We start from the raw sequence: 27,879 nt of genomic DNA on the forward strand, positions 1-27,879 counted from the left end.
AAGCATTTGCAACACTTCATTTGGGTATTTCTGGTGGGGAAAATGACAGAGTGTAAAGTTCCCATAGACTGTCAGCATAAGGTAGGATTTTTTGGTTTAAGTGTGAGGACAGTTTGGTAGAAACTCAAAGCAGCTTAAGGACAGAAGCACTTTTTCCACTCCAGAAAATAAGGTTTTTCCATGCACTAAAATTCAAAATTTGTGCAGCTGAACTACACCAATTGCTAGACCTAAAGAAGGGGCTATGCTTGTGTAACATTAAACTTTTTAAAGTCCTAAGTAGCTAAAGGGTTTTGCTAATTATTATTCATATTTATTCGAGAAAATCTAATACGGCCCCTGTAATGACTGCCCATTGTAAGTTAGGGGCACTGTCCTTTTAGTATGTATTGGCACAGTTCATTGGAGGTGGGGATCCTCCAAGTTGGTTCCTTAGTGGTACTCTATAAAAATAATGGAAGGACAATTTTGTAGTCAACCAAATGGCTAAAAGATTCAGCAGTCCTTTAGTTCACAAGGACTATGGCCATATACAGAGGCCATGAGGGGGAGAGGGAGCACTTGCACCCCACTCTGATTCCTGGTCCATCCAAAATTTAAAACAAACTCCCTGGCAGTGGTAGCAGTATTTCTAGTAAGGTAGTGCTGGGGGAGTCAGTTGATTTCATGGCTCATTGTAATCTGCTTGATCCCTTCTGAACTCTGCATTCCACAGGTGTTAATGACCCTCCCTTTTTAATGGTCTTGATGTTCCACTAATCAAGCTAACCTTTCTTCTGCAATGTTAGCTGCTCCTGGTAATGATGTTCCCACTTCACAGCCTTGCAGATTGTTTTTACTTCATTCCAATAAAGTTATATTTGTTGTTGCTTCAATCTTCAATTGAACAACATAGCCCTATGCCCCTACCATACAGTAAAGCTTCTAGTTTCTCTTTAACTAGAGAAAAATGTATCATTTTATATGCAATGATGCAACTCACCATCTGCACCCCCTTCTTCAGAATTCTAGATCTACCCATGGCTGTACATGTACATTCTCTATGGTCACTGACAAACATTCAATTAAAGGCACGATGAGATCTGATCCCAATTCCAATAATCGTGTCTCCTGCCAAGCCACATGTGCATGGTAGGAGGCACAATTATGAGATCAGGAGTCAGATCCCAACCATGCCCTATTGACAGGTCAGGGGGAGACTGGGATCATTGACAGGGCAGGGGGGAGACTGGGCTCTGCCTACACTGGCAAGTTCTAATTCAGGTTCCCCATACACCCATGGCTGCAAGTGCCAGCCAGCTGATCACTGTCCCTGCCTTGGGAGCACACCAGAACCTTTCAAGGCTCAATTGTCCTCTTGAGGCTGGCAGCACGGATCAGGTGATAGGCACTCCTAGGTGCAGGAGCACACTGGGCACAGGTTCAATTTAAGGTGTGATGGGAACCAGCCACAAAATTATTATACATTTTGTATAATAATTGTGTAGCTTATTCCCTGCTTTATCACATCCTTAATTGCATGAATGTGTGACCAGGTTACTATTAAAGACATGATTAACTGGTTAATTATGTCTTAAGCGTAACATCTGCCAGGGGACTTCACTGAGGCGATTAAGTTGTATGATTAAGTCCATTAAGTTAACTGTGCACTTACAAAACATCCTTCCTTTTATTTTAAAAGGTGTAGATCTCTCTGAATGCATTTATATAACTTGTTCTTCTGGTAAAATGAGTCTACATATCTTTTTTAAGTGTATTTATTAACAAATCCAATGTATGAAGTAACAAATGCAATATTTAAATAGAAGTTCAATCCCCTTATAAAGAGAGGCATTTATCTTCCAACACCGTGGCTTCCTTCACCCAAGTCAATGTCCATGGAGGAGTCTTGTGTTCTTTTCTTCTCTTCCTTTAAGTCTCTGACAGTTTCTAGTCTACATGTTTATTAGTCTGGACATAAATTATCCCTGATCAAGTTTCCTGCATGTAGTTACTACAGTAGTGCCCAACAACCCCAGCAAAAATCAAGGCTTCATTGTGTTGACCTCCTCCCCCACACACAAGAACCACTGCCATAAACTGCTTGCAGTTTAAATAGGCAACGGTTAGGATGGGAGAAGTAGTAGCGCATTGCCCAGGGTCACACAGCAGATTAGCGGCAAGATTGAAAAAAAGAACCGCAGTATCTTGATACCCAGCCAGCATGCTACCCACACAACCACACTTGGTTTTTGAAGTGCCCCTCGAAAAAGTGTTAGCTCTTCACTTACACTCATTTTTTGACTACAGAAAATTTAAACTAATGGTGGAATTCTACTGTTGCAAAGAACTCAGAAAAGCCACAACTGATTCCAGAATTAACATTATGGATTCCTATTTGAAATCTGGGTTCATCTTGTGAATCATGTGTCGGTGTCATGTGCTTGCACATCTAACAGTGCTAATATTGAGCCATACCCCACATGCCCCCTAATAGGGTCTCATGACACCTTGGTTCAGGATCACTGCTTTAGCAAAATTATTTTCTTCTGCATCAACTTGGGAGTCTTTTTTCTGCTCTCAATAGTAGTTTTCCACTCCTCATATGCACCAACTTTAGCAGAGCAACAGCCTTCCTTTTCACAGACTGCACACAATGCACTATCAAGGCAAAACAAGGTCTTTTAAGGTAAAAGTTTTGTTCTTAAGGACAGTGCCACTGAGTTGTTCAAAAATCAAAATTCTTAGCCTTTCTTCCCAATTGCACTACAGGCTTCCCAAATGATCCTGACCAAGTTATACTGTTACTTTGCCTTTGGGTTTACCTCCATCTATTTAAATGGGTGTAAATGCAGGTGTACTAGGGCTGTAGTATAACTCAGTGTTTGCAAGGCACTTGAAGACCCTCATATGGGAAGGAGATGTGAGGGAAAATTATATAATGAGATTCCAAATATTGTAGCTTATTTTTTTACACACATCAGACCCAAAATGTGTTGCATGTTGAATGTAGTGTGTTTGATTTAAACACAACTGCGTTTGTTCACCAATTATGCCAAATTCTGCGCCCCAACTATGACTGCTTCCCCCACAGAGCACAGCAGCAGCTGCTTTCTTGCAAGCACCAGTGCTTCACTGTCTTTCCCTGCTTTAAACGCACTCCAACAGCAGCAGGTCTCAGACTGTTCTCTTTACAATTAATGGCTAAGTGCACTATTTACTAAGAAAGAAGATGTAACATGTAATGCCACTTTATGAAAATAATCGTTCCATCTCTGGGATTTCCTTATGTGCAAAGGGCATTCGGGCTGGGCAGAATCAGGAGGGAAGGAACAACCTCTACCACTGCGTCACAAAAACCCCCCACATGTGCACTTACCTGAAAGATGGGACATTGCAGAAACAAAGCAGATTTCTTCAATAGCAGGGATGAAAGTTGAGGGTTAAGGAAACACAGTGTTTGCTGTTTCATGGTGGCATGATGGCATCTAGCCAAGTGCCAGAGGGACTGGGCATTCTATTCCCATCAGGGATCTCAGCTTGTACATGCTGTTCTGTGAAATGAAGCTTAGAACTTCCTGATGAGAAGGAAGGATTTACTTTTTGCATGATGGATTCCCAGACCACACACAGCACCCATCTGGTAACCAAGTCTTTGTTTCCTGGCTACTCCTCCCCAAAGACATCAGGGGAGGAGATGCTCAGAAGCATGTCCCAGGGTTCTTCTTTTGGTCACCATTTGCACTGGCTTAAACAGTACTAAAATATTGGGAGTGCTCTTTTATTAATAATTACAGCTGTTACTAGTAGAATTGCAGCATGGTTTCCCCTTGCTTTCTTACAAGAACATTATAAATGCATGCGGTAAAACTGACGGAGTGGGATGGAGAGTGGGGCTGTATGAAACAGCACTGTTACATTTCGACTTGCATTTCAACATTTAGACGGAACAGCATTTCGTTTCCAAATGCGTTTCGATTTGAAACTGCTGTTCTGTTTCATTTAAACAGTTTCACTGTTTCGATGATATCTTGATGTTTTGCCCATAGGCTATAATGGGAAGCTTGAAGCAGCCTATAACTTTGTCTTTTCTGGCCTGATTTGGATGAATCTTGCAGGAATGGTAGCCCCTTCTGAGGGCATGAAGCCTGCCAAGTTTCAAGGAGATGGGTGCAGGGGTTTCAGGGAAACTGGACCTCAAAATCTTGAAAGCAAAAAACTCATGTCATGTGTATGTGTAAAGCCACAGTGGGGTCAAAACTGCAGGGATGGTAGCCCCTGCTGAAGCCACAAAGCCTGCCAGCTTTCAAGGAGACAGGTGCGGGGTTTCTGGGGCCCTGCACCTCTAGCTGCTGACAGGCAAAACTCGTGACATGGGTGCTTGTCAGACTGTGTCTGTCTTGGGGCACAGGGTGGTGCAAACTGCAAGCCTGCTAGGCCCTGCTGTGGCCATGAAGTCTGCCAGCTGTCAAGGAGTTAGGTGCAGGGGGAGCCTGGGTTCTGGGGCCCTGCACCTCTAGCTGCTGATGGGCAAAACTCATGACATGGGTGGGTGACACTGTGTGTTAAGGTGCGCCCTCATTAAACTGACACCAAGGCAGAAAGCAGGGCAGTTCAAACAATGCTGCCTTTTATGCAGTTTTTCCACCCCTCCCCCAGAGCACTGGTATTGGAAGGGACCTCAGCAAAGGATGAGACTCACTGGCCAGCTACACAGTCAATAATGAGAGCAGTCCTTCCCCCATCTTCTCCCTCCCTCTCCTTACTTTAGTTTCTGTTTCCCTGCTGGCAAGCCCAGCTTGAGCTTCGAAACTCGAAACGTTTCAACTTGCTTCGTTTTGTTTCGAGGCTGTTTCATAGCTCTCTGTTTCGTTTCGATTTTGCTGTTTTGAGCACAAAATGAGTTGAAACAATGTCAAAACAAAACTGCCAGCGAAATTTTGCACAGCTCTACTGGAGAGTAACCTCTCATATTATTTTCCCATTTAAGTACTGTTGCTGGAAGCAAATTCAGAAGACAGCAGCCAACCTGATGCATGCTTTTTCTAACAAGGCTGCAAGTAAGTTGTGTGACATATGTGGGCTGGACAGATCAAAGAAAAAAGAAAGACACACACACAACAACGCCAAGGATTAGGTTTTAACAATTGGAAATGAGATTTATCCAGAGGATCTTCAAAGCTCCAAAACGATCCAGAATGTCTCTACTGGTTTGACTGGCATCCAGATTAGTCGGCTCTTAGGTCTCTTCTCTGCATTACATTGCAAAAAGGGGTAGTTAGGTAGCATTGGAGTGATGTTGTAGCTATGCTGGTCCAGGAAATGTGAAAGAGGCAAGGATTTTTGTGGGTAAATCATTTATTGTACCTGTTGGTTGGTCCAATAAAAGACAGTCACCCACAAATTTCTTGCCTCTCTAACAGAGATAAAATATTCTTTGGCTGTGCGTGCCAGTTGCTGCTTCAATCATGTTACTTGTTCAAACACAACTGTGTGCTGGTGGGTGAGTGTCAGGCTTGGAGGGGGCGGGGGGGGGAGAGAGAGGAAAAAAAAAGGGTTTCTGCAAGCCACCTCACCTTTGGAAGTGCCTCCCTCCTTCATATATACGAATGTCCTCTTTTTTTTAAACTCTCCTTTAACAAAACAAAACAAAACATAACAAAGCAAACATAAAAAAATCAACCAGTTCTCCTGCCAAACCTTTCATCAAGTCTCACTAGAAAATGTGCTCTGTTTCCAGTTGAACTAGCATCTAGAGTACAGGACTGCATTTGAACTGCACTGTCTGTATCTGAATTAAATTGTAAAACCCCCGGGACAAGGACCACATAGTCTTATATGTTTGTACAGAGTGTCAAGCATGGTGTCAGGGCTCAACAGATCGTTACAACAGCTTCAGAAAGAGATGCGTCAGCAGGTGAAACATCAGAAGCAAATAGAGAAGGTGAGTCTATAAGAAAAAATACTAAGAAAAGAGAATTGAAAAGAAAAGGCTGTCAGAGGAGTCAAGACAAGGGCAGGAATGGAAAACTTGTCCAACTCTTTCAAATCCCTATGGGCACTAACTTCTCTGCAGAGGATTCTAAACCTGAACCGTTTCATACTGCACACCTGCTTGCACTAAAAAAATATGCTAAATAATTCAGTTCTACTTGTATGTGCTCTTGAGCAGGAGAATTCCTTCAGCTCCTGAAGCATATGAACATTTGTGCAGTAGTTTGGTGGGAGACTGGAAAATGACTACAGTCTTTCACCAGGGTGGGAGATGGAAAGTCAATGCATCTTGTCAAAAAAAGGTGATCTATGACAGCAGATTGGTTTGTTGTCACTGTAGTTTTCTGCCAAGCTAGAAGTCCATGTCAGCATGGCGGCTACAACATGCAGGGAATAGAGATGTACCACATACAGGATAAAGGCAAATAGGGAAGGGAGGACTAGTGTGTTTTCCACCTGCCAAGTTTTTCTGATCTATGGCAGATGTCTCTTTGCTTTCAACTGCATCAAAAAGTGGCCTCTTTTATCTATCCTTCTCACTGGGAAATATTCCCAGAAGGAAAAAATTCTCTCTCTCAGTCTACTAAAAACACCTCACCTTCAAGGGCATATGCGCTCCCTTATGACCCTGTTCCAGCCAAATGATTCTTTGGCTGTTTTGACCCTGTGCCAATCACTTTTGAAAGAGAAAAATCCTCTGTGGATTCCCCCCCCATTCCTTTTTCTGAAGGCCAGCAGAAGTCCATGGGCTATTCTTAAAGGGCACGGACACATGTGAATTTGGCGCCACTTCAGAAGGGGAACATTTCAGAAGGGCAGCAGTTGTTTGATTCCAATTGTTATGCCTGGATAAACTGGGAAGGATACAAATGTAGCAAAACCGTTCCAATTTTACATTGGATGAAGCAGTGTTAAAAGTTGGAGCAGTTTTGCTATATTTGTGTCATTCCCAGCCTGTCCACATGTAACAATTAGAATACAGCAGCTGCTGCCTTCTTGAAACCACTCCAAATGTACATGTGTCCATTCCCAAATGAAATTTGCTCTTATTGGAGAGCTATCTACTGATTCAATGGTGCCAAGGGGCCACAGGTTACTCCTATTCCAGTTTATACAGTACTTCCTTCATCAAGGCTGATTCATCTCCAAACAGAAAACACTGATCAATATTCTTCCTCTACACAAAGGGAAATAAAACTGGAGGTCAGAGGGAAAAAGCACTAAAGCCTTAGAGTGCTGAAAAATTTCACAGGGCTTTTACACAGTGCAACATATACTTGGCCACTGAGTTTTAATTATAACATCACTTAAGCTACAAAACAGCCCATGGGCTACACTTCAGGCAGCAGCAATCTCTTATTGGATACATCTTCCTATACATATGGCCTTTCATCCTAAATATAACAGACCAAACCTCTGTACAAAGAACACACATTTAAAGTATAAATTTTCATGTACCACTAAATGCAGCAGTGTCTGAAATCCAACAAAGTACCAGTATGAATAAGCTACATAAATATCACAATATATTTTTAGGATCAATAAATGAAGAATATTGCATCCATCCAAAACTGTAGAAAGAATTAGAGGGGTAATTATATTTGGCTAATATTGGAATTTAATCAGGACAAGGTTAACACTCTACATCCCTCTGGAAGTGTTTTATTCCAATACCATGATGATGAGCCTAGTATAAAAATCTAGATACGAAATCTTTAGCACCAGACTGTCAAGTTTTATGTCTCCCCCAAAGGACAGCATAACATGTCAGGAACGGGCAGAGGCACAGCTAGCTATTTTAGTGCCCTGGGCAGAACTGGAGGTGAGGTTGGGGGGAAAGCAGTCTTACCAGCTATGGCACTGTCTCACCATGCTCTGGCCAGTCCTGCTGCAATCACAGTGACATGGACTCAGGCTATTGTGGCTTTGGGACCATCTCCCTGCATGCCAGCTATAGCAGCCCTTGCAGCACAAGCTCTCTAGGGGCTGCGGTTCTGGAACCCCATCTAAATTGGTTGCCTCGGCTGGGGCATTGCTTGCCATGCCCTAGTTATGCTATTGGGAAAAGGCTTCTCAATAGACTCCTTTTAGAGGTATGGGACTAATAGCTAAAAGCAGGAGTACAAGCAGCATCAAATAAAACAGCCCAGGGTATTAATCTAAGGGTTTGCTAGTGTTCTTAGCTTTCCGCTAAAGGAAAGCTTGAAAATGCGGGGAGGGGAGAATGAGTGGCTAATTTTCTCTGCTTAAATCTCTGACACCATCCTACCATGACAATGGGCTCATGTCGAGATCACCACTGATGTCTTAGAAGTTAACTTGAGGTACAATCTGTGCTAGCTTCCTTTAAAGCCACCTACCAGTGAGCACCTATCAAAAACTTGCATTCAACTGCAATAAAGGCCAATTTGCAGGACCAAAACAGGTTTAAACTAGTCTGCCATTTGTTACCATTCTGTAAGTAAGTATTGCTTACCTTGCAGATTCTTTGTTCTATCTCCATAGTCCACAGGTGCTCTGGTGGTCTCTCCATGGAGAGAGATTATTTGCTTATACCTTTGGTAGCCAGCCTTCTGCTTCCAGCCTTCATTACAGCAAACATGATATCTTAATTAAGGGACTTGCTGGCTTGCTGAACTCAGACAGATGGGATCTTAATTTAATTAGTATACTTTAATTACCTATTATAATAGGATTTTAAAAACACAGGACATGAGTGGAGGGTTTTTTAAACAGCTATCAATGATATCACACCCTTGTCAATAATAAGCAATCAAATGTTGTACTATGGCTTCTTTCTACCACTCATATTTTTCCTCTAAAAATAACTAAACTTTGTGTACAGATGGTTCTGTACATTTTCCTGATCACCCCCTATATACCAAGAATGATTGGGAACAAACTCAGGGCCTAAGGTTGGCCGTCTGAGCTAGCCAACTCAGCAAAGGACTTTTAAGTAAGCATACTCCCATTCTAATCCTAGCTCTACTGGTACTGCAAGTTCAAGCAAGCAATTTCTAGCTCACCTTCCCCATTCTTTTTTTGTCTTTAAAAAAAATTAAAAAATGATAGCTTGCTTTCCAGACATATTGGGAAGACTAATGCTTCTAAAGGGCTTTGAAGATGAAACACCCATATAATATTCATAAGCATTAGGATAGGATGAAAGTACCATCATGAGAAACGTTTTACCTTGCATGCAGGGCTGACCCAAGGTCACGTGTTAAACTCATGTCTAGTAAGCATCACAACAGGGGTTTTCACACCTCTAGAGAAAAAGCTGCTCACTTGAAACCATGCAGTCTTACTCTGTGGTAATTGTAAGGTACTTACCCTCCCAGGAAAGTGGGAAAAAGCTATCCTTCAGCAAGTTTCAATGAAGACTAAGCTACCTCACAATTATTACTGGGTGAAAGAGCACATGGGCCATTACTGTGGAGTAGGCCACAGTCTGTTAAATTTACACCTTAGCTAATCTTGCATTAACACACTTGGGCACCTATGCTTCACAAATCATTTCAGAGAAACTTCTGAGCACCCAACAGATGGCAACCACTTTTGATTGCCACTGAAAAACTGAAACAGAACTTCCAGTTTAAATAGAATGATTACTGAGTACTGGTATTACACTCAATAAAATACTATCGATTCCCTACGCTATTCTGCTTCTTCCAATCACTGTCTAATCTAGCATCCACATCCTTTCTTCAACCTCCAATTTTAAAACTCAAACTTTTTATGTACATGCTAGAGGTTTAAGTATTAAGTATCCTGTAACACCAACATCCTAAAAATACTCAGTTGTTAATATATGGGACAATTTTGCTTAGAGAAAACTTGGGAGGAATGATCTTGTCTGGATGATAATAGCAGGGTTTTATATAGGACAATATCATTTTCTTTTCTGGGAAATGACAACCATTGGGACAAACCTGTCCTGGTTTACAACAGCTTCCAACCTCAAACAGCACCTCTCCAGCAACAGACTACCTAACTCATATTCTCACCAAAGCACCAGACCCTGTCCCAGACTCAAGTGCCAGCTGTGTCCCCTCATCAGTGGGGACATCATCAATGCACAAAATAACATGGATTGTAACATCCACGGTTCATTCACATGCTTCTCTACCAACATCGTATACGTTATCACCTACTCAAAATGCCCCTCTGCTGTCTACATTGGACAGATGTGGATCTCTAACATGAAAGAATGAACACTGATCTGACATTCATTCCAGAAAGATGCACATGCATGTGGCAGAATGCTTTAACTTCCCTGTACATTCCATCACTGACCTCAGAGTAGCAATTCTCAGACAACAGAACTTTAAAAAGCAATGTGAATGGGAAGCTGCAGAACAGAAAATGATCCAAAGGCTGGAGTATGTTAAGTATGGTATAAAACAAGACTACAGATTCTTATCCCATTACCTGGATTGGCTTTTATTACCCCCATGTCTCTCAATGGGTTAACTGCTTTGTTTTCCTCTCTCCTACTCAACTTGCCTCTCCCTGAAGTGCCCCTTCCTGGCCCTTAGTATTCTAATCACTGCTTTCCATTTAGAAGTTCTGCTTCCTGCAGTCCCTTCATAGCATCAGATGATGTAAGCTGCTGCTTAAGAAAGTTTATGCATCTCTGCTTTAGTTTACAAGGTATAAATCGACCCTGCCTTCTGGCTGATCTCAGGTTAACATGGCTTTCTTAAGCATAATGAACATTGTTGGGCAGTGCTATGCCAAGTAGAAGTTGTTGAGCCCAACGTTAGAGGAAAAGAGATAGCAAAAAGGCAAGCCTAAACAGCTACAGATTTTACTAAACAGTACTGTTTCATTTCCCAGGCACTGCCCCTATCAAACTCCTGCTATGCTGACGCTCTAGAATCTCACATTCTGCATAATCAGAACTGCCATTCTAGCGTTAATGAAGAGCACTGCTGGCTCACAGGTCTTGGGTAAGTGGCATTTATTATACAGAATTAGTTTTGAAGAACCATGCTATCACTAGTCATATAACATTAAAAGAAATGTCATGCCAATATAATAAAAGATGCCACTTACCTTGTGTCCTGTAGGCTAGCTCTATGCCATAACAGCAACAGCAATATTTATGATCTCAGAGAATGATGTATTTTAGGGAGCTACAGCAGCCCTGGAGCTGAAGGGAACTATTTCTGGGGTGCTGAAATGAAGGGAGAAGTTATTTAGAAATTTACTGCATGTTAAATGCCCCTTTTTTCCTTGTCATTTGAGGCTTCAGCACCTAGAAATAAATTTAGCTCATTAAAGAAAATTCTGCAGTTCAGCTTTGTTTACAGTCCACAGATAAGAGACTGCTTCTGCCTAATTCAGATTTTACCATCTGCCATATCATATTGGAGATCAGATGTGCGAGGTGGGGTTTTGGTTTTTTTAAAAAATTCAGTAGGATCTGGCTTAGGTAATGTCACCACATTGAGCAGTATTAGAAATAGGGAGAAGCCATTGAGAAAAAACAGCATTACAAGACCATTAGGAAATTATTATAATCAATGACATTTATGGATATTTCAACCACAGATCTCAAAACATGTTACAGTGTACCATTATTCCCATTTTATACATAGGGATATGAAGCATAATGAAGTGCAGTGACTTGCCCAAGGGCAGACAATGAGTTGGGAATAGAAACCAGGTCTCCTGACTTCCATTGTTCTAGCCTTACTTAATTTTGGTTGACAAGCCTTTTACCCACAAGTCATATTACAGCACTGTGTTAATACAGGGAATACACTGCATTCTTTATGTATTTTGGGATTTTTGTCTGTTGGCCATACTTTATAAGTTTTACACCTTTTCCACCTGCTAGCTCTGAAATTCTCCATGAAATGCCAGGTTCCTTCAACACCCCCTCACGTGAATACTTTCGTAAAAAGTTTCATAATCTTAAAAGTTAGAAACATAAAATAACTCTTACATCAGTTTTCAACTCATGGTCTATAAAGCATGGCCAGATGTCTGTGAAACCATGTTATAGTGGTAAAGTATCTGACAGTCTTCAAGAAGTGATGTTTCCTACTAGTTGTAATCCAGTCCATAACTTCCAGAGACTTTAACGAGTTCAAAATACTATTTAGCCAATGTGGTTGCCAGGCATTTCTTTGGCGTAAGAACAGCTCTTAGCAAATTTGCCCATCACATGAAGATTAGAAAGGTTTAATAAAAGATGGGGGTTGAAGGAGTGGGGCAGAACCAATGTGTAATGGGATGTGGTTCAAAGAGATCAGATCAGTAGAAGCTTTAGGCACTACAAAGAGATTCAGTCTTACCATACAGTCCTGTTCTGAAAGAGGACAGTCACTAATTTGTTCACCGACTCCATCCCCTTTCTTGATCAGACTGTTTCGCACTGCAGATTGAGTGCTTTGTCTAGTCAAGTTTTACATTATTAAAAGTTATGGAATACCCACTATTTCTCCCAAGGGACTTTTCCACAGGTCTTCATAACAAGAAGAGCTCTCCAGTAGTAGGTTTTATTTGTTTGCTTATCTGAACACTGAATGCATTTCCTTCTTCATTTTTGTACAAATATTTGAACAGCATATAGATATATTCTCAACACCCCTCCCCGATGGCAATAATTTAAACAACCAATACTCATTCTTCTTTAATCTTTGCTCTAAGTAAATCCTCACGGCTCCTTAAATCGGTCGTCTTCCATGAATTCTTTCCGAATCAATATTTTCTTGGTAGTTGAGATGAATGTAATGTTCTTGGCTTTGTTCTCATCAGTGCTGGTACAGAGAAAATACCCCAGTTGCAGAGCATGAAACAACTCTGTCACCCAAAACTGCATTTTCTTATTTTCATGCTACATTACTATTCAATTGATCATCACCCACCAGTTCCCCTAGCCTTCCTTTGGCACACTTACCTCAATTATTCTCCTAAGGAATGCCTGCATTTTTTATTATTCCTATCAAAGTGTCTTCTTTTGTATTATTCGCGATTGAATAATTCAACTTCTTCTCAAACCCAACCCACCGCCAGTCCAATACTCTATTATTTTTCTTCTCATGCAGGGGTGCTCAAGCCCTGACCTGCGGGCCAGATCCAGCCTGTGGAGCCATGTTATCTAGCCCGCAAACCTCCCCACGAGCCTGGAAATTGGGCAGCAGGAGAGTAGGGGCAGAAACTGTTACTCCCTTCCTACCAAATTTCTAGACCTCTGGACACCCTGCGGACTGGATAGCATGGCTCTGCATGTTATATCAGGTACTTTAACTCAGGCAGAGGTGGTGCAGGGACCAGTCCTAGTGCACTGGCTTGGGTGGAAGCAGCACGGGGCTGGATCCTGACTCAGGAAGTGGTACAGAACTGACTGGAGAATGACAGGGCCCGTAGTAGCATAGCAGGGCTCAATCTGGGTGTATGGGGAGGAGGGAGGCCATTTGGGTCCCAATCTTGGTACCCAGGGCTAGATCTGGCCTGTGAACTGGCCCCACACCATTCACCTGGCCTGCCAGGCCAAAAACAAAACAAAACAAAAACAAAAAAACAGAGCAGCACTGTTAGGGTGAATTCAGTGCTTAGGGAAGTTAACTTAGGACTTCAGGCTATAGAACTGGATCCTTATAAACTTGACAGGTACAGTACAGAGGAAAAAAAAAAAAAAAAAAAAAAAAAAATCAGCAATCCCAATTTCTTTTCCGTACTCCCTGCCGAATGACCCTCACTTCTGACCAAAGGGAGATCTTCTATCATGACCAGTTAGTTCAGAGTTCTTATCCAATTATTCCATGCCTATAGATTTTTAAAAAATTTTTCCAGGCTACCATATATTATTTTTCCAATTATCCCAATTTCTTTGGCCCATTAAGTTTCTTGTACAAACTTGGCACTCATTTCCATATGCCATCCATGGGTGTATTGGTGTACACCCTACAGCAGCATCACTAGTGCATTTAAGGTTAACTTAATAAATATCAAATTAACAAACAAGAACTGCAAAATTGCCAAGTCATAATTTGCTGCAGCATGCGTCTTGGAATCAAAGCTGAAGCTCCAAGAAGTCAGGAGGTCAAGAAAAGAAAGACACTGTGTATAATTAAATGCCTTCATATTAGATTAACTAAGAAAAAGTCATTAGAAATAAATGAGTTAAGTAATTCTGCAGTGTAAGTTCAATGGAAGTCACAGGAGAAAGGAGATCTACCTGGCTCAAACTGATTAAAACAAGACAATCATTTTAGCAAAACCTTTTCAGGAAACAGTGCACTGAAGCTGAGAATTCCTCTGAAATGAAGTTAAAATGGAAGAAGCTGCAACAGATTTTAAAGAGAGATGGTGTTGTCTTTAACAGCAGTTTTAGAGCCAGAACAAAGCAAGAGAATTTCAAAGCACAGGAGCTCTCCCCACTCTCTTGTTTGTTCTGCTTGTAAGCAGGCAAGCTGTTTCCCTTCATCTGGAAAAACTCACACAATAAGAAGAAAAATACCTCAGTGGAATCTGACTATAACAACAAAACCTAAAGGGCAGGCAAAGATAGCTCTTTGGGCCAAAGGGGGACCTTTTGGTGAGTGGATAGTAAGAAAGAACTGACACTGGGTTCTAGGCTTAAGGCTGATGTATGCCCCTAACTCCGACCCAAAAGGCTTGCATAGATATTTTTCCTTCCTTCTGAGAAGACAGCAATCTTTCTAGGTTAACGTGGAAACAACTGGAGGGAGTGAACAGAGTGAGAACATGAGTAATTATACGTATTTCTCCATTTGCATACAGTTTGCATATATCTGCATAACACTGGACTATCAACTAAGGAAAAAGACAGTGGTACTGGGCCAAGATCAATGTTGAATTCAAACCTTAGTGCTGTGCTATGGTTCGGAAGATTCTGTTGAAGCATCTCTCTGATATATTGTTTTGATAAATATGCCTTCTTCTTGTGGAATTCAAATCTCCAACTGTTTACTGACATGGGCATTTCTGCAGTAACAACACATGTCACACATTCAGTTAACTCGAATTACATTTCAGATCTGGGGAGGGGAGGATGTCAGTGGGAGGTTTATGAACAGTATGCTCTAGCTCTGATGTTGTTATAACCAGATGGTTTCAGCTGTATCATTTACAATAAAAAGCAGAAACAAAAAAGTGAAGTTGACAAATAAAATGTTAAATCACCCGTAACTGGAATAATCTGAACAACTAGACTCCTTTACACATCTGAATTCAGGGCTACCATGACACAGAGGATGTACCCTGGATACATGTCTTTTCTACAGGGCCATCTAAGTCCCAGGACAGATTAATTTTTCTGCAGGTGTATCTCCATTCCTCTGGGAAGGAGAATGCCAAATCCGTATTGCTTTCCAGTAAGTAACTCCCCAAAGAAGGTAAAGGACAGGTGACGTCAAGACCCATTAAACCTTCTTGTAGGTCTGTCTGCTTCCTGGGGAAAGGCTGGGCTAAAGAGACTCCCAAAAGAATTGCTCATCCTCACACAACAGGGATGAAACCTTGATGAGGTGGTTTTAACCTTTCAGTAAACAATGAAGATTCTCTGAAATAATTAGAGGGCTTATTGTCACATAAACAACTTCTGTAATTATCTAGCAACAAAGCTTTTGAAGTCTGAATAGTTACAGCTTGGTGGTGACAACTGTGCTTTTTAAAAAGGTAACAGTAAATGCTAAATGCTTCACATACCGAAGTAGTAGTACCTACTCAAAACCATGTGTAGGCTTGCCCAACGTGTGCCTGGGACTGGGAATCTTGGTCCACTGATCACCACTCCCGTGACATGATCAGTGCCACTCAAGTGATCAGGGCTCCCAGCCTCAGCAATGCACCAGGCACACATTCAACTTAAGGTGTCATGAGAACAGAACACAAAATTACTACAATATTGTGTGATGATTTTTATAGCCTATTTCTTGTTTTATCATGAATGATATTAACTGCATGAACAAGTGGCTGGGTTACTACTTAAGGCATGATTAACTGGTAAATGTAACATCTGCCAGGGCCTTAAAAATATGAGTAGGGAACTACTGAAATAGCAATGTAATTTTTGTGAAAAATGCAATTTTGGGCAAGGTCTTCACTTTTGGTGGGCTCCCTGAAAAAAAAACTTACCAAAAAATAAAATGCTGGCTCCTTCTGGAGAGCCAGCAGTCCTTGTGGCTGCTGAAGCCTGGCTGCACAGCCAGCTGGGGAATGGGGAAGATGGCTTGGCAAGATGGCTGCCGCCCTTTGCTGCTGATTGGCTGTGAGGGCTGTCTGACATATGGCCCCAAACCTCACCAATCAGCAGCAAGGGGCAGGGATGCATGATGGATAGCCCTTGCAGCCAATCAGCGGTAAGAGGTGGCACTACCGGGCCTTCATGACAGGGCAGGGCGGGGCGGGGCGAAAGAGAGGAGAGCGTACTGCACTTAGTCCATGAAAATGGCTGCCAGCTCTACAGTCGGCCCACAAAATCAGCTGGCAGCCAGCTCAGGTTTGGTAGACCCCCTACATATGAGCACACGATTGGAAGATCTCTTTCATAAAAGGCACAAATGCTGTGAAACACAACTATGAAAGAATCCGAAATTAGAAACAAACTAATCTATTTCCCAAACCAAAGCAGGGCTGTTGTCTCTAGTACATTAAATGTCCCAACCAGCCATCTTGAGGTCAGACCAATTTGTAACTGCCCTGGAAAAGTCCAGCCTCCCTGAATATATGGATCTAGTTACGGCATGGAGAGATGACCTGTCTCTTCACCACCTGGATATCTAGCTTTGAACACTGCTATAGTAAAACAGATGGCTTGAACTACTGCATTCCTTTCTCATGTTTATTTATACACACACACACACACACAAACACACACACACACACACACACACACACACACACACACACACAGGTAAGACTATTGATCAACTTCATGCAGCCATTATTAAAACAAATGTTCTCTGGTGTTTCAGTAGTATCTGCTATGAGGAATAAAATGCAATTTGGTAATGCAGCTCTGTGCACAACAACCCTTAATAAATCCCATTTGGATTCCAGGAACAGCATGTCACTATCAGTACCCGGCAGTCGATTGAAGCTGAACCCTTTGGGAGCTGGTTCTCAACTGGGAGAGGTCTTGAAAATGGAATAAGAAAGACAAAAAGATACCACACAGTACAAAATAGTAATTATTTATATTTTCAAAAAGAAAAAAAAATTACCAGCTATTTTGGAACTTCTTCCCTGTAAGAAGGAGTGACTAATAGAAAGGAACAGGACTGGCTCCTACACAGTCAGCAAGTCAGGTACAAACAGTTGGTAAGAATCATTTAGCAACTCAGGACAGGGACCTTTGACGCAGTGTTCATGAACAATAAAATTTCTCCTTGTTTAAAAAAAGGGGGATGAGGGAGGGAAATAAAGCAGGGAAAAATGCCAAAAACATTTTCCACAATATCTAAAAACAGGTAACCATTGTTCTCGCCAGACAGCACGCTCCAGGGTCAAGGATTCTCTAGTCCTTCAAAGTCAGTGTAGACTTGCAAAGGCTGCCTTCAGTTTATTCACACCCTCCAAAGCGCACAGCTTTTTACTGTCCATTTTCACTTCAACATGTCATTTTGTAAAAGATTTCCTCTTCTTTTTTTTCTCTTTTTTTTTTGCAATTAACATACAAGTGCTACTAACAAAGAAACTGATCTTCTTGTTGCTGGATGGCAATAAGGAGTTACACAAACGTCCAGTTTTTAGCACAGCTGGAAGGACTTAAATTCTCTCTTTTGATATAAATACTACTGGAGCTCCCATCACACATTTTCTTTCCAGAACCTTACTGGAAATTGTTTTGACCCCAACTCTCTCCAGAAACGAAAATGTCCTCTTTTGCTCCAGGCATCTGACGATTTGTTCTGTGCTGTCAGACGCAGAGACGTTATTTTTCCCCCAGTACCACCACTGGGATATTCTGACTGGGCCGGTGCCTAAACCGAACCCTGTGGTTGACTCAGCCAAGTCGAAGGGAACACACAGACGATGCAGCGACAGGGATTCGTTAGGTTGAACAGCCCCCGAGCCCCAGGCCCACCCTCCCCCCTTCCCCCAAGTTACTTGGTGCTGTTTTTAAAAGTCTGGGTGTCACGAAGCAGTCTTTCCCCCAACAACAGAGTAAAAGCTCCACAGATTTCGCTGTCTACCTGGTGGTCAAGGTCAGAGCAGCAACAGCTGCTGCCGCTTCCAGAAAAACATGGGGTTGTGTGATGGACAGGGTCTTAGGATTGCTTCAGCCGCTTACGTGGAGGTCCCAGGAAAGGACACTGTGCAGAGGCCAAAGAGCGATATGCCTCAGCCACCAAATGAGGGTGTGATACCACCATCGACTTCCAGCCTGAGGTCTCCATGACATCAGAAGCATGACTATGAGGAAACAGAACAAAACACACAATTATTGACCTGGGAAGGTAAAAAAAAGTTAGAAAACAAATTCTTTCCACATGCACAAAGAAGTTCTCATTTTCAGTTTCCATTTTCAAAATCTTTTGGGGTTTGGATGTGCATTATCCATCTTTTGCTGTGCCCATTGATTTTAACCCTTATGATCTGCCTTTCAGTACGTACAGTCCTTCAGCATAAGACTGATCCACAAGTGTACATGAATCTAGGCCAGGGAAATTACACAATACATGTTTCCCCTTACCTGCCATGCACAAATAGATTAGTCCACAACACATCACACTGCTGGAAAAAAATACATTTGACAGCTAGCAATTCTCACTTTAGAAAAGCACCTGCTATATTAGTATTTACAAATATGAAAAACCTCCCTGACTTTTAAAAGATGTATCTTATCTTCTGAAAGTTCTCATCAACAAAGGAAAAGCCTGGGGATCACTCAGTAGCTCATAAAGTTTCTGCTTCCCACATCCACTAAATTGGTGCAAAGAACCTCACTGATTAATCCTTATAATAATGGTATTTTCTCGGATGCCAAACAAACTATCAGCCTAAAAGTTAAAAAAAAATATATATATATATATCACCACCATACCCCTGGGTTTATTGCTTATGAGAGGCTTAAAGTAAACTCCACAGTTCATAAAACCAACCTCTTCCAGACGTTTCATCCCTCTCCCCTCACAAAATGGAACTGTAGTAAACTCACTAGTTAATGAAGTCCACTGCTTGAGTTTTTAGTTGATCAGCACTGTGCAGATCAGCTAGGATGAGAATCTCAGCTGCATTTTCCACAGACAGATTACTGCACAGTGCATCCTCACACATCACCTTCAAACGTTCCAGCGCGTACTGCAAAATATAAACCAAATTATGTTTGCATTGATGAATTCTAACCAGATCTGCACTGAAGCTCTATTTATGCTGCTTCTCTCTTCAGTAAAAGACTACACTACCATGCTGCAAAGACCTCTTCACCGTTAAACACATCTAAGTTGTGCTCAGAAGAGACTTCTGACCAGCAAGCAAGAATCATCTCGTGCTTACCCCGAACAGAGAACCAGACAGGCATCATACCCACCATAACTCTTATCCTAATTTTCTCTTGTTACAGATCTACTGGTACCATGGTCATAGTTTAAAATAGGAACTCCAGGTCATCTTTAACACCTACTTATCTCAATTATGATACCACATACTTCTGAAACATGGTCCCATTGCACTCCATTACTGCCTATAGTCTGCTCCTTATTTAATGGACAAATGAATATTACAGAGAACATTCCATATGTTCCAGTAATGCTTTGGTAGCTTTCCCTCAATTTCTTTGCTATTAATGGTCTGCAGGTAAAATATTAACATCGCACAAGCATAAAGTAAATAAAAGTCCAATTTCTGGTGGTTATACAGGTGAAAACAGAATGTCACAGTGTGTCTGCAAAGCCTTGAGAACAGGGCTACACTTAAGTTTGCCTTCACATTGAAGTGTTTCTAACCAATTTATGAATCGATTGTATCAAATTTACAGACACAGAGAGAGTTAAGTCTGGTCAGTAATCTGACGAAAAACTGAAAAACTATACCAAAAGCAAGAGGTCTCATATATTTCTTTCTGATGCCTTAAAATCAGTATTGAAACAATATATTGCTATTATTATCAAGATTTTCAAAAATGACCACTGATCCTGGGTGCCAAATGTAAAATACCTTAAAATAATCCAATTTCCAGATCCAGCCTCTGAACAGTTTAGAGGGAGACTGAAAACGAACAAAAGAACCCCCAGACCTTGATTCAGATAGTATCAGTAGTCACTTTTGGATATCTTAAGTTTGTGCGTTATGAACCTGGAATTAGCAACTTTTTGAATAAAACAAAAAGCAAAATCTGCATTCACTATAGATCCCAAGGTACTTTTAACAAAAACCAGGACACCAGTCCCAGTGACCAAACCATATTTTCATGTGTGTAGTTAAGTTTAGACTACATAAACTTCACTAAATCTTAAACAGGGCTTTAAGGTCTCTTTCCTTTCTGTCTTAAGATATTGACTACTTTTACTTCAACTTGTTAGAGCTGCTGCTTTTCAGCTGAGAGGTAACACCATTTCCATGGTGGATAAAGTAATCCACATGTGTAATTTATAAATCTTTTTAGAACCCTCTAGGATGAGAGGATATATTAACGCAAGATCTTCAATATATGAGGCCATGCTCAAACTAATCCTGGACTTGTAAGGACTGCTCTGTTTACTTACAGTAACTGTTGTGTGCTGGTTGCTCCCATTTTCATGGCTGGAAAGAGCACTTGGATGCTCACAGTATAATAAATACTAGGACTAAACACTTTTTGTTTATAATCTGGTAGGGATGCTTATTCTATGACAGTTAAAGTTAAATCAACGGTTTCATACTGTAAACTACATTTTTAGGTAGCTCTCATAGCCAGGGCAATTTCTCCTTTCATCTCCCACAAAGAATCTGAGGGAGTATTTAAATCCTGTTTAACTGAGCTCTATTACTGGGGGGTGGGGTGGTTAGGATTAGTAATTCTGCAGTGGGAAAGTGGTAGGAGAGGAAGGAGGAACAGAATTTACTAATGTAATCTATTGCTATAATTTAAAAAAAAAAAAAAAAAAATCAAATGAGGGAGCAGATAAGAAAAATATTTTGCAAACAGATCTGCATGTTAGGAGCATAAAACGTGGAAAATAAAGCTTAACATTATTTCATACATATACTAAATATTCCTCTCCACAAATATACTTTCAATTGGATTTTCACTACAAATAACTCCAGCTTCTAATTACATAGTTGGACAAAAGTAGCCATTCTGGTCTCTCAGGTACTAAGTTTTTTTTCCCCCTTTCTTAATTACAGTTTTGAAGAAAAAAAAAAAAGCTGCCTAATAGCATCCTTACCCAAGAGACTGGAATAGTGTCTCCTGGGGTTAGAAGACGTGCTTTGTTTTGTTTTTGGTCTAATTACATATTTTACCCAAGAGACTGGAAGAGCTCAGGCGAAGATGTTTCAGTCTCTTGGGTAAGTATCAGATGTTTTATATGCTTTCATGAAAGATTTTTGTTTCTGCTTTTAAAAGACACAATGAGTTTAAAAGGAAAAGAAATACATTAAAAGCCAAGAAATTCAAAGTTAAAGCTGACTCTACCCTTAATGTACTGCTGCTTCTTATTTACACTTGTCTCAGTTAAAGATGATATACTGAGCTTTCAATCAATTCTCTTTAAATATTGAATATAATGTGGCAATGGTTGTACTGTGTCCAAGAATCTGTTAATGTCATTCCCCATTTAAATGTTGGTTATATGGCCCTAATAGTGGCATATAGAGCAGTTTACCTCTATGTCGCCAGTTTTAATTAAGCTCGGGTCAAAAATGACTGGAAGTGGTTACTATCTGATGGCTATGGTGGTTTGTGTGGAACAAGGTTACAAGCATCCACACCTTAAAATCCACCATCCTAGCTCACACCACAAGAGAATCCAAGGACTGAAGCATGGAGACTGAACTACGCTCTCACCCCTAGAGGTGGTCCCTCCAGGTCAGAGTTGAGGCACATTGGCAGGGCAGTGTGGAGAATCTTGCACTGCTGCTACCCGTGCTGAACCTGTTTGGTGGATAAATAGAGGACTTTAGTCTCCAGTGCTGTCCAACTGGCACCTTTCACCAGTGCCAAGTTCACTTTTAAAAGAAAAATGAAATTAAAATTCTTGTTAAAGATTAAGAATTTCCACTGGTAAACACAGCTCATATGCCAGCAATGCACTCTCTTCTGTCCTTGGTGCTGTAAAGGGAAGTGGGCAGAGGCTGGCAGGCAAGGCCACAGCACAGCTCCTGCCACAAAGATTACCACCAGTCTTCCAGTCAAAACATCCCCCAACACCTCCCCTACAGGGGTCCTGTAAAATCGTGGCAGGGTTAGGCAAGCCAGCCAGCCAGATAGAAAACGAGAGATCATGACTATAATCCCTGATTAACAAAACAAACTTCTACTTTTGAGATTCAATAACCTCCCCACTAGAAGATATTTCCAGTTCATCTGACATTTGCCCCCTACCTCACACCCAATCTGCATATAAGAATGTAGTGAACAGAGATTAAATAAGTTTTAATAAACTAAACTATCATGAATAAGGATGTGGGACATGTATTTATCAGAACAATCAGGAATTTAAGAAAACAAGAAGGTGCTCAGTCACCTTTTACTTCATCTTAATTTAGGGTAGGAACATTGGCATGTTTAATTCCTTTTGTATTTCTGTCTTGATACCCACACTACATGTACATGTAACCATGCTCAGTTAAAACAGATGCAATTCAACAGAACTGCCTGGGTTTATTTTTCAGCAAGGAATAAGGGTGCGCAAGCATGTGTGCACAAATATCCATTTAATCTCACCCAGCCAGGCCTCTATACAATTGAAGGATCACTGTGAAAAATCTCAGGGCTGGAATCTCCAAGGATCTTTATGTAAAAGAAGACCTATGTCATTGCTGGTTCTCTGAACAGACATAAATCCCAACTGTACCTTGTCCGCAGCTGCTAGCAAATCGTCAGCCATTTTGTCGAGGTTTGGTGCCTTCCCCGTGTAAATAAAGCACATCATTTCCTTAAAAACTTCAGGTTCCACATCATTGATTTCAACCCGATTCTGCATCAGAAACAATAAAGCTTATTAAGAGCCTGACAGAAGGCTACAGGAGGACATCTTTCTACCACAGTTCTTTCAAACTTCAGAAATTAGCTATATAGACAGAAATCTTCTACAACACATACCACCCACAAAACTTTGAGGGAGTAGGAAAAATTCTAAATATGATTTAATATTTAATGAGTTCCTTAAGGCCCCTCTGTATTCTTCTCCCCCAAAGTAACAAAATTCACAAATGAAGCAGAGACCTGGATCTACTGAGGAAAAGAAAGAGTTAAAAGATGACATAATGCATGGACACTACCTAATAAATAAAGCTAAATAATGATATTGAGACGTGACTTGAGATGTATCCATCCAGCAGGGAAAATGAATTTTCCCATTAGACATTACCTTTTTACTCTCTTCCATCTCATGTTCAAACATTGCGCTGAAAACTGGAGAACGTGCTATAGTGACAGGGAAAAAAAAATAAGAGAGAGAATTAAAACAATAGCAATAACCCTCCTCCTCCAAAGGAAGCTGTATTTCCAACACCTTTCCTCACTGACTGCAATGGTGTTTAGAAAGGAAAAAATTCCACAACAGCAGCAGTCACAATGCTAAATAGTATCAAACTTAGATAAAATTACAGTTGACAATCCAGTGTCAATGTAACATCAAAATTTGCCAGGCCTTCCTGGGGCCTTCCGAACAAAAATGAAGAGCAGTAGCAATCGCCTGCTGTCAAATGTATTTCATGGCATTAAGTTTAGAAGAATGTTTCAGAAAAAAACTGGAAGCCACCGTTTGCAAATGCACTAGGGGTATATTATAATAGTGCTAGTCACAAAAAACTCTACGCACCATTTTCAACTTGAGGAAGCAGGCAATTCAATTTATTGGGAATGCAATCCCATCCTTCAGCATGATGATGTCTTTTTGGGGAAAAAAAATTCTCTGCAGAAGCGCAGTTGAAAGGATTTTGGGGGTCATTTTGCTGCTGTTTTCTGGAACCACTTTCCAAAAGGAGAAGTAAGGCAAAAATTAGCAGACACTCCACCTGCCATGATGCTGCTGCCTTCTATCCTGCTAAAACCTGTACAAGTCAATACCGACCTGCCAATATGGCTTTGTGAGCCTGGAACTCCTGGCCTGCAACACACAGACAGCAGTCTGTGAAGCGAGAATTCTCCCAGAGTCCTCCCAACTCATCTGCCAAGCGGCATTCAGGTACCTTCACCATGTTCATGGTGTTCTGGCCGGAGATATTGACAGAGTCCTGTACCACACTCACCTAAAAAGAAACAGTGTTAAATTCTCTACAGCAGATTTATTTTTTAGGACAAGTGAGGTGAAATGCTGATAAAAACCACATCTCCTAAACATAGCTTCAGCATAAGTAGGACATATGGTCACTTTAAAACAGCCATCCACTCTTAAACATGGTCTTTCTGCTAGGCCTAGATGTAAAGGCATCTTCATTCAATTAGACAAATGTTTTATTAGAGCCCACCTTCCTGGAAAAATGGGCACCCCTTCCGCACACCACACCTGGCCTAGGTCTTTCCCTTGGAGCAGCATTTTGGAGTCGACTGCACACAAATGATCCTCCACAGACAGTGCTGCAAAGGAGCCAGAGACAGTAATACACAGGAACATCACATATGCACTGAAAGCTTCTATAACAGAGTGCAAACAGAGTAAAGAGGACAAGACAATCTGTGAAGCCCAGAGAGTTGCCCAGAGAATTTTTCCACCATTGCTGCCTCTGGTTCAGCTGCAGTGTTTCAATCTCTTAAAGAGTTCAAATGCCCATATTTTTCTTTTATATGGATGAATGCTAAAGACAATAAGGTGTTTCTTCCTTGGGTAACCTAATGATGATATGTTGGCAAAGTCAATACTTCCAGTACATGTGAAATGGTTAAAGGACTAGAAGACTTGGGTACCTTGCAATTAAAAAGGTTGAAAACCACTGATCTAGGTCAAATAATGCAGAGACCAAAAAAGTTGTTAGCATGTAATAGCTACTGAATAGCTTATCTGAAGTGAGTTGGTGGCATTTATCCAATATCTAGTCTGTATTGAAAGATATGGAACAACAACAACAAAAAAACAACGTCCTTTTAGGCAGACTGAGATTGGGCAAAAACTGAACAAACTATAGAGCACTGGTTCTCAACTTTTACAGACTCCAGGCACCCTCCATAACTTTTCTGAATTAGCAACACTTTGGTTCATCAAATAAACATAATGTAGGTGGAAGCACCCACCCCTACTGCAGCTGCTTGCCAGTCAGGCTCCATATGAAGCATGTAGGGGGCAGTTTCACTCAGTTATGGTAGTGGTGCTGGTGTTCTGGCACTCCTGAAAGTCTTGTGGCATCTCAGACGAGAACCACTGCCACACAGATTAAACTACTCTCCCTCTACTACCTTAATTTAAAGGACAAAACAATAAGGTGGCACAAGCAAAAACTTGAATTGCAAAATGAAATTTAAAATAAGCCTAGGATTTTTGTTAGGAGGGTACAACTCATTAAAAAATCCATCAACAATCCCTACCCAATGCATCAATGCTTTATGAGAAAAGTAAGGATGAATTGGCAACAGGATCTTTAACTGACTACAGGATTTGTAAAAGCCTTCCCCAGATTTCTAAATTTTTTCAAGAAATTGAGGCCAGCCAAGCATCTCTACCTCCCTTTACCAGTTAAATTAAGGACTTCCAGAAAACTAACTTAAAACCAAGAGAGAGAGAGAGAACTGAGGAGTTCAATGATAAGAGAAATTCAAGGATTGAGTCCAGTACTGGATCCTGAAGATCAAATAATCTGATTTTGCACAAGACAAATACGATTCTTCAGATGCACTTAAATTTATAAAGGATTCTTATAATCAGGACTGAAGAACATCAGTTATAAGGTAAAAATGTCTAAATATATTAAAGATCATTCTGGGGGTTTTTAGTGCTACATTTATAGCCTAGCAGGCTCAAGGGAAGACTGTTTTCAGATGACAAATTAGCCACAGATTTATTAAAGGTATTTTTAATAGTCTTGGTTGGGGAACAAAGATTATCTTGTTCAGCAGGGAGCCATTACCATAGATTTAGCAGGGAAACAAGAGACTGATCAAGAAAGATAGAGGAGTTAAAGTGGTACACATTCAAAGAACATATCAAGAAAAGACTAAAGTCTCCACTCCCTCTAGGTTGAGGAATCAATCCTCTGTATTTCACAATTTTACTAATACAGTGTGATTTAACAGCAAAGGCAGTCAAGAGACTGACAGTAAAACTACGCTTGCAAACAGCCCTCTACGAATCTCCAGACTGATAAACAAAATGAGATGACAAAAAATGCTTGACAAGGGTCACTAGCCTCCTCCTTAAGGCATTCTCAATTAAGTAATATTAAGGTTCAGAGCTGGACACGAAAAAAGTCTGGGGACATTTTTAAAAAGCTAACAAAACAATAACGAGGTGCTGAAGAGAGACACTCACTCAGCAATCTTCTGGTCTATACAAAACTGCAAAAACCACACACCAGACACCCCCCACGCAACAGTCTCTCAACACCAAGTGCTGTTCAGTCCTTAGAGAGCTTCTGCATGGGAAACATTCTTGCAGAAGGAAAGCACAGATGCAAGCACTAGCACTCAGCACCTGTGGCCAGCAGGAAAGTGTTACAGGAGCATATGGCACACCTGTTTATATGGTAAGAAACTTAAAGCATCAGCAAAAGCCAGCAAAAGTTCCTTCTCAACAACTTCAAGCTTGCAAACTGCAAACCCTTCCCCTCCAACATCAGCAGCGTATAAAACTAAAGACGACCCCTCCTGCGCGACCCAGTAACAACAGACATTGGAACAGAACAAAGGAGAGGAGAAATGCCATGAAAGGCCAAGAGCAATTTTTTTTCTTTACCCGGGAGGGAGTGGAGGGATGGGGACAGACCCCTCTGAAGCATCTGGAACTGATTTTGGAAAGAATGGGCAGATAGAAAGTGGATCTCTGTGGAATTCTGAAGAATTGCAATGAAGGCAACCTCCTTCTGGGAGCTCTTTTCTAGTTCTCAGACCTCACAGGTGCAAACAAATGAGATCTGCTTAACATTCACCTTACCAATTCAAGGAAAGAAGCAAATTCTGCTCAAGTTCCACAAGCCTCATCTAAGACATTTCAACCATAAATCAAATTGCCATAAATGTTAAAATAAGGGTCCCAACCAGAACACTCAACTAATGAGTCAATAATTAAATAAATCGTCTGAAGAAAGTATCTAATCATATAAAAAATAGAGCCTATTTAGAAAAGAAAGTAGGCAATACAACCATCTCTCTTTTGGTTCAGGAGGCTAATATGGAAGAAGTTAAGGTTTACCCTCATGAAAAATATGGCAGGAGTTAAAACAGAAAAAGTGTCTAGCTCTATTTCCTAGCAAAATGCACAGCTATGACAAGTACTATTTTGTAGTAAAAAAGAAGGATGGGGATATAGTATGCATGGCCAGAGAAAGACTAATCACTACACTTAAGATCTACATTTTCTGACCTGGATAACTCAACTCAGGCTTAATACAGAAGACTAATTTTAGAAAACTATCCTTTGGCATTCTGGTCTGGAAGTTTTGGTCTACGGCTCCAGTGCACATGCATGTCTTTTAATGCTTGGAGGCAAGATACCATTCAGAATAACGAGAAGAAACTAAGGGTACTGAATGTACTGAAAGATCCCACCCCACCTTCTTCCTAGGGAGGATGGCACACTTGTGTGTATCCTTTATAAACTAAAGGAAACTCCCCTTTCCAAATGTCACTAACAT

General features: G+C 40.9%; 1 protein-coding gene across 9 annotated transcripts in view; it reads right to left on the reverse strand.

Moving 5' to 3' along the window:
- Positions 1 to 17,160: 17,160 nt before the first annotated feature.
- SPOP (speckle type BTB/POZ protein) overlaps positions 17,161 to 27,879 on the reverse strand; it is a 51,667-nt gene continuing 40,948 nt past the window's right edge. For all 9 annotated transcript variants that reach the window (XM_025203738.1, XM_025203736.1, XM_014519771.2 and 6 more), the window contains 5 exons: positions 24,171 to 24,348; positions 23,466 to 23,521; positions 22,950 to 23,072; positions 19,112 to 19,254; positions 17,161 to 18,366 (listed from right to left, as the gene is read on the reverse strand). In XM_025203738.1, coding sequence (XP_025059523.1) covers positions 18,222 to 18,366; positions 19,112 to 19,254; positions 22,950 to 23,072; positions 23,466 to 23,521; positions 24,171 to 24,348 — 645 coding nt within the window. In that variant the 3' untranslated portion in view covers positions 17,161 to 18,221. The remainder of the gene's footprint in view (positions 18,367 to 19,111; positions 19,255 to 22,949; positions 23,073 to 23,465; positions 23,522 to 24,170; positions 24,349 to 27,879) is intronic.

This window comes from Alligator sinensis, unplaced genomic scaffold, assembly GCF_000455745.1.
Source record: "Alligator sinensis unplaced genomic scaffold, ASM45574v1 scaffold520_1, whole genome shotgun sequence".
NCBI classification, from domain to species: domain Eukaryota; kingdom Metazoa; phylum Chordata; order Crocodylia; family Alligatoridae; genus Alligator; species Alligator sinensis.